Genomic DNA, 9,226 nt, shown 5'->3' on the forward strand with positions numbered 1-9,226 from the left:
TTGAGCACAAATGGTTAAAGTTTGGTGGTCAAAGGTCATGTTGACCTTGCAAAACACACGTTTTGCCGTAAAGAACTATGTGAAGTATAACAGAGGTAGGATGGCTGGACAGGTGGAGCCGTATCCGGAGAAAAACTCCTCAGCTGGAACGATAGATTAATTGATTTTGTAGACAGCTTCAGGTGAGATAAATGTGGAAGCGTAAATGTCCTCTGTGTGTAACGGAAAGTCTTTGATTAGCAATATATCCACGCTGCTGAGCTGCAGCTGCACCGTTCATTCCGTTTCCTTATCATTTCTCCTGCAGTGCTCGGCGTGAGGCGTCCCCAGGAGAGCAAGTTCAGCTGATCTGATACTCCCACTGCTCAACTTCGCTTCACCTCTCCAACAGCAAACCTCCCCCTCACCCTCGGGGCCCGTGCCCCGGTCTGCCGGCGCTCCCACACCTCCATTTTCTCCGCTTGCTCTGATTAATCCTTCCCGACTCCGGCCCACCGCCTCCATCGGCCCTCGCCGCTCCATGGCGGTACCTTCAGCCCACGAGTTTCACTGGCAGAGCCTGGCGCGCCTGCCCAGCGGGCGGGTCTACCACACTCTGTCCGAGGTCGGGGGCCAGATGTACATGCTGGGGGGCTGCGACGCCGCAGGGAGGCCCTGCCCGTCCATGGAGCTCTACTCCCCTGAGGTACCGACGGAATGCAACGGGGACGCTTGGCGACGTTACAGTTTAATCCCGATTATAAACAGCTTTTAAACGTAGAACAAACTTTCATTCACTTTCAAATGTGCTGAAGGAGGGAAATAAATCTGAAATGCGAAGCTAGTAATTTGTGGTAAAGGAAATAAACAGCAAAGTTCAATCTCTGCAGCTGTTGTTTTATTCCAGGGAGGATACATTCAAAGACTCGGCTGATTTGTTTGATTGATAAACGAGCTGGGTCTCCGAATACTGACGATCAACGACCGACTTTGCTGCAACCAATGCGACTGAAGGTTGAGTATATTTGAGAAGTATTTATCCTACCTTGTTTGCAGGGGGACCGGTGGATAAGCTTGGCCCCCATGCCCACGCCTCGCGCCGGAGCGGCTGTGGCAGTGCTGGGAAAACAAATCCTGGTGGTGGGAGGAGTGGGAGAAGACCAGAGCCCCCTGAAGGTGGTGGAGATGTACAACACAGAAGAAGGACGGTGGAGAAAGCGGAGCGCTCTGCGGGAGGCCTTAATGGGCGTATCCATCACCGTGAAAGGTACGGATAAGTCGCAGCAAAAAGTCTTAGCCTTGCAAAAAAACTTAATACAAGTTCTGTCCTAACACGTCTCTTATCTTCATCACCTCTCTCTCTCTCTCGTTGTCCTCTTTCTCTCTGCTTTTGTCCGGAGTCACGTCTTTTTTACCCAACGTCCTCGTCTAAATCCGGGTCGGCTGGAAGACGGCTCTGGTCTGAGCCGAAGTTCCCTTTTAAAGTTGCTTCTGAATGTTTTGTCATGTTTCGATTCCACCCTTCTCCATCAATAAGCAGCGTCTTCTCCAGCCTGGGAGGAATCCCTGCTCGGTCCAGCGGCGCATCCGTCAGCATCCGCCCAAACACGGACTTATTGGCCGGGTACAGGCTTCATCGCGCTGCCCTCTCAATCTCGTTGATCAGTCTTCAATCTTCAGCCCCTTGCTCGCGGTCTTGTCCCCGGAGACGAATCGTCTGACCAAATGATCAATCGGACCAAATTAAAACAAATCGGGCATTGCGAAACGGATAGTCGCTCAACAAATCGACGGCACGGTGTCATTTTTATCGACATCTGTTGATCATTATTTTCCACATACTAGATAATGAACTTTAGTTAATGAGGGTTTTTTTTATGAATATTAAGCGTTCGGGGCTTTAAAGTATTTTCCCGTGAGTCCAGCTCGGAGCTCTTTTTGTCTCTCCTCGGTTAAAGCTGTGGTTTCCTCTGCATCCACATCCATTCGTATGCTGTAGGCGCCAAAGTGCCAGACATGGACGTTTTTAATTCTGCTGCTGTACTTCCTTGTGTCTCCCATGTCCGTCATCGTCTCCTGCCTAGTCACAAACACAAAATAAAACCCCAATGACTCGTTTATCACCAGGCCACTTGACCAATCGTAAGGAAGAATTTAATGCGATGTGTGTGCTTGTGTGTGTAGATGGCCGGGCTCTTGCTGTGGGGGGGATGGGCGCCGACCTGCTCCCTCGTGGCGTCCTGCAGCAGTACGACCTCCGAAAGGACGTGTGGGCGCTGCTTCCTCCCATGCCGACCCCTCGCTACGACGCCAACACACAGCTGCTGGCCAACAAGCTGTATGTGGCAGGTATACGAAACCGTCCGGGGTGGGCGTGTCCAAGCGAGACGCGTTTTTTACTGTTTATTACAAAGGAAGGATCAATTCAGTGACCGACCGTTCCTTCAGGCGGTCGCCAATGCAAGAGGCCGGTGAAGGCCTTCGAGGTGTACGACGCCGACACACGTTCTTGGACTGCGCTTCCCATGATGCCTTGCAAGCGTTCATACGGGGGCGTGATATGGGAAGCGACTGGGAGGCTGTGTCTGCTTGGAGGGTTGCGTCAGGGAGGAGGACACCAAAGCTCCAAGTTCACCAAGAATGTCAACGTGTTTGACGCCAACCAAGGTATGGAAATCATTTTCGTTCTTCTTCTTTTTTTTTTACCTCTAGTTATTCTAATTTTGTTGTAATTTATGCAGCACATAGATAATTATTCGATTTGAAATGTTTCCACCAACCAGCACAGGCAGGTAAAAATCATGATCTCACTCCCGCCTACCTTTTTGGCACCGGAAGCTGAATTTCAGCCGATTTGTTTCGTTTTTTATGGAAGTAAGAGAACGAGAACAACCCGTGGAGCCATTTCTACTCTAATTTGCTGGTTAGCGTTTCTGATGAATCAAATATACCCCCACGGCAACATTTCACCGGCACGCAGAGTAAATGGGAGTTTGAAAAACTCAAACTGTCATTTTGTTTCCTCTCTGACCCGGCAGGTTAATGAGTTAACAAGCGATGAATGGAAACATCAGATAGGAATTTGAGACAAATGCGATTTTAAAATTAACTAATTAAATCAAGCCTGCTAAAAGGTTGTTTTTCTTTGCAGTAGCGTTGCTAAAATGCTATTCCTTTAGGCCTTGATCAAATCACATCTGCATTAAAAACAGACAAGTAATAATTCTGTTTGGGTTGGTTGTTGGCTTATTTTTATTTCTTTGCATCATATGCTTGACTAGCAGAGTCCATCTTTATTATGACCGTCAAGCGACCATCAACCTCAAAATTCCTCATTCCTCTCTGAATTTCGTCCACATTCTGTGACCCGTAACGGCGTGGAACGACTTGCGCCTCAATCCGGGACAGGTGAGACTAACCGGTGAACAACCTGCCGAGGAACCGGAAGGAGAAAGCGACAATCGGTAGGTCATTTCAGAGAGCTGGCTGTGCAGTCACGCTTTAGGATGCGCCGCATGAAAGCCAGATGAAGCAGATCGGGGGGGGGGGGGGGGGGGGGATAATGTTAATGTATGCTAATTGGGAGAAGGTCAGTGTTGAGCGTGAGATGGAGGAGCAGAGAATAAAAGAAAATGCTAATGATCGCACGTAAAAGTATCGATGCATTTCCCCACAGCCGAGCGGCCGTACCCCGTTTCTCCAATCTAATTTTGGTGGAGATGAGATGGAAGATGAGATGAGGAGGGGGGGGGCGGGGATGAGGAGCGCTTGAAATGACACGATCCACAAGCAGATTGCTTTATTATCCATCTGCAGCAATATCTATCCACACACAGTCACGCAATCTGCTGCCACGCCGTGATATTCTATTACTGTCGCCGCGCCCACGCCTGCAAGGTGTTGCTTCGGGTTTTGTGGGCAAGCTGCAACAAGTGTGACCCCCCCCCCCCAAAAAAAATAAATAAACAAAATAAACAAAACGTAAAGAGTGTGTCGGTGGCATTGTGCGAATGGAAACCGGTCGGGTCACCCGGGTAGCCTCAGCTTTCTCTTCTGCAGGTCAGACAAGCGGGCGCGTCTGAGAAGTCAGAAGTCTTCAGTTTGGGTAAAATGAAACCAAAGCTGTTGCCACGGTGATTCGCTGTCGAGCTCCACCGCTTTTGACATGCATAGTCACGGAATACACAAAGCTCTGCATCCATGTTCCCGACCGTGCCCTTCATTGGATGCAACGATTCTGTTTCACTTCACTTTATTGGGAGTTAGCGTTAGCATTCATTAGCATTAGCTTTCAAGGAATATTAATGTTAACTGGAAAAGCACTCCTAATTAGATTTGCACCGTCCCCATGGTGATCTGGATCATCACCAGAAGGGTCTAAATTGTTCTTGGTATCTTTATCCTCCTGTGTTCCTCCCATTAATACCCAGCATCCACCAATGAGGTCTGTCTGTTTCCTTAGAGGGGAAAAACATCCAGCGATCACTGGCAGGGAAGGTTTATTTACTCCAGACTCAGAATAATAACGCACAAGCGACTCTAATATGTGCATTTACTCCTCTGTGGGTCGTATTCTCTCGTCTGGAGTGTCGAAATCGTCCACCGGCCTCGTTGGACTCATTTGCTCCGTTGCCATGGTTTTCCTCTTGCAGGAATGCCCAAATGAGACTTCCTGATTTAGATCCTCGCTCTTGTCTTCTCGACCAATAGAATGATTACGTGCGCTTCTACCGGTGACTGATGGATTCTCTGTTATTATTTAAGACCCTGACGGAACGATGATAGGATTCAGAATGTTTTAACAATGGCGAGCTTCCGTCCGTCTCTGAGGTCGTTCAGCCCGAACAGACGGGCGGAATCCACGGAAGACGGCGAAGCGACTCATTGTCCTCCTCTACCTTTCATCGCCGCGGACAATTAAAGAGCAGCGCCGGGGACGAGATCTCCCCAAAACAGACTACAAAGCCTTTTCTTCAGAGGATCGCCTCATTCCCTCGTTCCATTGTCGCGCTGCCTCTTTGTCTGTCTTCTCTCTCGATCTCCATCTCTTTATTCTCCTCCGCCGCCAGCGCAGAATAATGCACGCTGGTGTTCTCCCTCAATCCTACAAAGGAAATCTGGCACAAGCGCTTGTCTAATCCCGCCGAAGCAAATGGGAATAAGGGCTGCAGTCGAACCCCCCCCCCCCCCGCCGTCTCAGGGGGTCGGGCCTTGAGTCTGTCGTGTGACTTAAAGAAGGAAATCCAACTGCGTTCTGCATCCGCTTGTTACTCCTCCACATCGATGACATCACATCAAGGGGTTCGTTCAATCTGTTCCCCGTTCCCTTCGTGTTAATGTACGACCGAGGATCGAGTCGATCGACAGCCGCGCGAGCTCTGCGAGGCGGTAACGCACCGACACGCCATCTTCGTTTGGCAACGACACGCTGAACACGTGTCAATTAGACCTAAGCGTTAAAAGCGCAGCCGGCGGGAACGCCATTAGACATGCTGGTAGATGCCGCGAAAAGAAAAGCGTCAGACAAATTCAAATTCTGACCTGATCATGGGGCTAATTAGAGTCAGAAGATCATCCGAGCCTGTGGCGAGGCGTGAAATGAATCCGGTGCAGCAGCGCCGGGACACCCCCCCCCCTCCCAGTGACACTTTCCAACTTCCCCTGGGGGGGGGGAGATCTGGAGGCTTTCCCAGGCTAGATGAGATCTGGAATCCCTCAACTGGGTTCTGGGTCTACTGTGTGTGTGTGTGGGGGGGGGGGGGGGGGTCACCTCCCAGTTGGATGCGACATTCCCGACCAGATGCCCGGACTGATCTGTTATGAGCTCGGAGGCGGAGCTTATTATATTGTTACACTTCAATATGCGCAGCCCTTAATTTATCAAGGAATCCACATCAGTTCTTAATATAAATAGAATTCGCCAACATGAAACGCTAAGACACGTCCCACGCCGGAGGTGGACAGCCAGCGTCTCCGTTCCGTCTTCCGTAAATCAACCAGGCCGGGAGAGAAATCGCAGGAAGGTTCACCATCTGGCAGTTTATCTCTCCCTCAGTCTATGTGCTTGTATTTGTTAACCCCCCATTTGTTAACCCCCCCCCCCACACACACACACACACTGTATTGTCTCTGCTGCTTGTTAAAGAATAGATTGAGATTAAATAAGAATGAGAGAATAGGCGAAGCTGAAAAAGGAAGAAGAAGAGGAGGAAAGGGAGAAATCCAGAATAGGAATCACAAGATAGATATTTTCACGCTACTTTATTTTTTTTTTGTCTTGTACTGTCTCTATCATCCTTTCTGCTTCTCCATCTTCTCCCTCCCTCGCTCCCTAATGAAGTTATCTTTCTTCCTCTGCCATGGTTCTCTCCGGGTTGGGTTTCCTTCAGTTAAATGAGACTTGGCAGCAACAGGACCAAAAAGAGAGCGAGCAAGAGAGAGAGAGAGAGAGCGCTTCTGCCGAGAGATGAAGCTTGTTTTGATGGCTGCGTTTTCATTTCCACCACATGGAAGCAGAAGAAGACTTTTATTGCAGCTTCTGTTTGAGAGTGAAGCTTCCAGTATTTAGGATTCAAATGAGCCAAAAGCTGCTGGGTGAGTGACGTCCCCACTTCCGCTAACGCCAACCAGCTAAACTCCTCCTGTCTCCACTATGATTGAAGTGTTCACTTGTTAGCATGGTGCACATCCGGAGTCCCTCAGGGCATTCGGATTATTTCTTTTTTGTCATTTGGATCGTGGCGTTCGGATTAACTTTACTTTACAGATGGCTGACTTTTTTCATGAACGATCGGCGATGATAATTCCACGCCAACAGGTTTACGTCCAACTTCTCCTAGTTGAGGAGTCAGATGGAAACCCCAAACTTCCTGTCCTTTCTCTTCCTCTGTTGTGCTTGTCATATCCGTTGCGTGTCCTTGCCAGCGGGGTGTGTGTGTGTGTGTGTGTGTGTGTGCGCATGCTGTATTTACCCCGAATACAGCTGGCTTGAGGGTGACCTGTTTGTGCAGGTCACAGTTTGAAAATACGTTCTGCAGCATCCTGTCCAGTCAAAGGACACCGCTTCACAAGTTTTGCAGACAAAAGCGCGCACATCTGGTCCCTTCAGCTGTCGCTTCTTCTCCTTCTTCTTCTCCTTTGTTTCCAGGAGTCTGGCTGAAGTCCGAGGAGACGGTGGCGATGAAGACAAAGAGAGCCGACTTCGCTGCCGCTTTCCTGCGTGGACGGACGGTCGTTGCCGGAGGACTTGGTAAAAGCAAGATGTTGGAAACTAAACTACTTTACTCGTGTCAGAACAATGTCATGGGTTCAAATCTCTGCAAATACTACCTCAGCCAAATGTGAGAACCAGGTTCCAATAGAAAATCTGCAAGATTAAATGAATGAAGTTGTGCGGCGATACAAGAATGTGTTTCTGCATATTCTCATTGGTCCGGGTCACGGTTACCCTTCAAGGTTGAATCTGAAGCAGCTGGACTTGGATTAAAGACGTTTCACATCTCGTCCATGGGGGCTACTTCAGTCCTGGATGCGAACTAGCCCAAAAGGCTTAAACGGAAGTCCAGTTGCTCCAAACTCGACCCTTTCCGAGTTTACTCTTGAACTCTGCGGATCTTTGTGTGTGTGCTTTCGCATTCTCCAGGTCATGAGCCCTCAGCTCTGGACACGGTCGAGGCCTTCCACCCTCAGAGGAAGAAGTGGGAAAGGTTGGCCCCCATGAGCTTCCCACGATGCTCCACCTCGTCCATCGTCATTAGAGACCGCCTCCTAGTGGTGGGAGGCGTCAACCAGGTATTGTCTTAAAAATTACGCTAAATAAAATCTCCTACATTGGCACATATTTCAGCAGCAGCTGAAGAGACATAGACATTATGGTGGGGGGGGTGAGTGGCCAGAAAGAGCGCTTTGCAATACAGTACACCAATGGAACATCGATATTAGCATCGTCTCTGAGAAGCAGATTTGAAAGGTGACTTGCTGGATGCCGGGTCTTGAACCTGACCATGTCGTGTTTATAGGATCTTATACTCTTACCTCAGAAAGAATACCTATAATGCATCCTAGTGGATGTTCAGGACATGGAATCCCCTTCGGCCGTGCTCATGAAGACCATGGAGTATGATTTTTGGTTGGTTCAAACACCGTTCTAACACAGTAAGATCGGACACCGACAGAAGTCTCTAAAGTAGTTCTAAGGTCTTTGGTGTGGGTTAGATCTGTCCGAAATGAAGGCTGACTGAATAAAGCTGACACGCCTCCTAGATTTTATGCGGGGGGGGGGGGGGGCTGTTGACATTGCCTGTGGAATGGCTGCTCTAAATAGCAGTTCCCATTTTTAAGGACGGGCAGAGGAAAGAGTTCTTCATTCTTGTACACCATGGTCTGGGCGTATTCGCAATCGTAATTGGCTGCTGGGCGTCCCGATGATGGACACCCTCTTAATAGTTCCATTCTAAATCGATGCACCGTCTGTGTTGCAACATTAATCTCTGATGTAGAGGTGTCTGCAAATATGAGCGTCAACGCCTCGAATAACCTTCAGTGCCTCTTTTACGCCACAAGGTGTCACCTGGAGCAAAGGTGCTGCAAGAAGACTTGCACTGCCCCTCTGAACTTCATGTTTCTGTGATATTTTCTCAGTTGTCACCGAGGCAGTCTTTGATTTCTCCTCTTCAACATCCTTTTCTTCACGCCTCCCTCTTTGTTTTGTCCATCAGGTTCCGAGCCCGGCCCACGAGATCCTGTACATAAAAGAAGAAGAGTATCTGTAGCGCGTGGAAAGTGACGCCAGACGAATGCAGCGCATACTGTGACTCCTCTTCCCTCCTCACCCCCCATCAGACTGTCGTGCAATATGTTGGAAGGATTGGGGGGGGGGAACTGGCATGAAATTCCCTGACTTTGTGACGCAATGCTACAGATAACACTGCCCCCTGCTGGGCTGTAGCCTGCATTGAGCTCCAGGTGGAAGCACACACATGCACGATGGAGGAGCTGGCTCTTTCTATCTACCAGTTTTGTTTCTTGGTACTTCTAGTAGGTGACACTTGCATTGTATGTTGTAGTGCATACATGGAGAAGAGCCTTTTACAGATTGTAAGTCTATTAATAGACGAGAAATACTTGGATGTCTTACGACCGCCATGCATTTCATGTGTGCTTTGTTCAGTTCGTCTTTTTGTTCATTATCTCAATTTAATCGTTAAATTGAATGAATATTGATTACAGCAGTAATCCTCTTCCTCAT

At 48.9% G+C, this 9,226-nt stretch overlaps 1 protein-coding gene across 1 annotated transcript; it reads left to right on the forward strand.

Moving 5' to 3' along the window:
- Window positions 1–520: 520 nt before the first annotated feature.
- On the forward strand, window positions 521–8,750 carry klhdc8a (kelch domain containing 8A). The gene is made up of 7 exons (XM_068742941.1): window positions 521–685; window positions 1,036–1,246; window positions 2,164–2,328; window positions 2,428–2,646; window positions 7,127–7,228; window positions 7,622–7,770; window positions 8,697–8,750. The coding sequence occupies exons 1-7, from the start codon at window positions 521–523 to the stop codon at window positions 8,748–8,750; spliced, it is 1,065 nt and encodes a 354-aa protein (XP_068599042.1).
- The last annotated feature ends 476 nt before the right edge of the window (window positions 8,751–9,226 follow it).

Source organism: Brachionichthys hirsutus, chromosome 8 (genome assembly GCF_040956055.1).
Source record: "Brachionichthys hirsutus isolate HB-005 chromosome 8, CSIRO-AGI_Bhir_v1, whole genome shotgun sequence".
Lineage (NCBI taxonomy): Eukaryota > Metazoa > Chordata > Actinopteri > Lophiiformes > Brachionichthyidae > Brachionichthys > Brachionichthys hirsutus.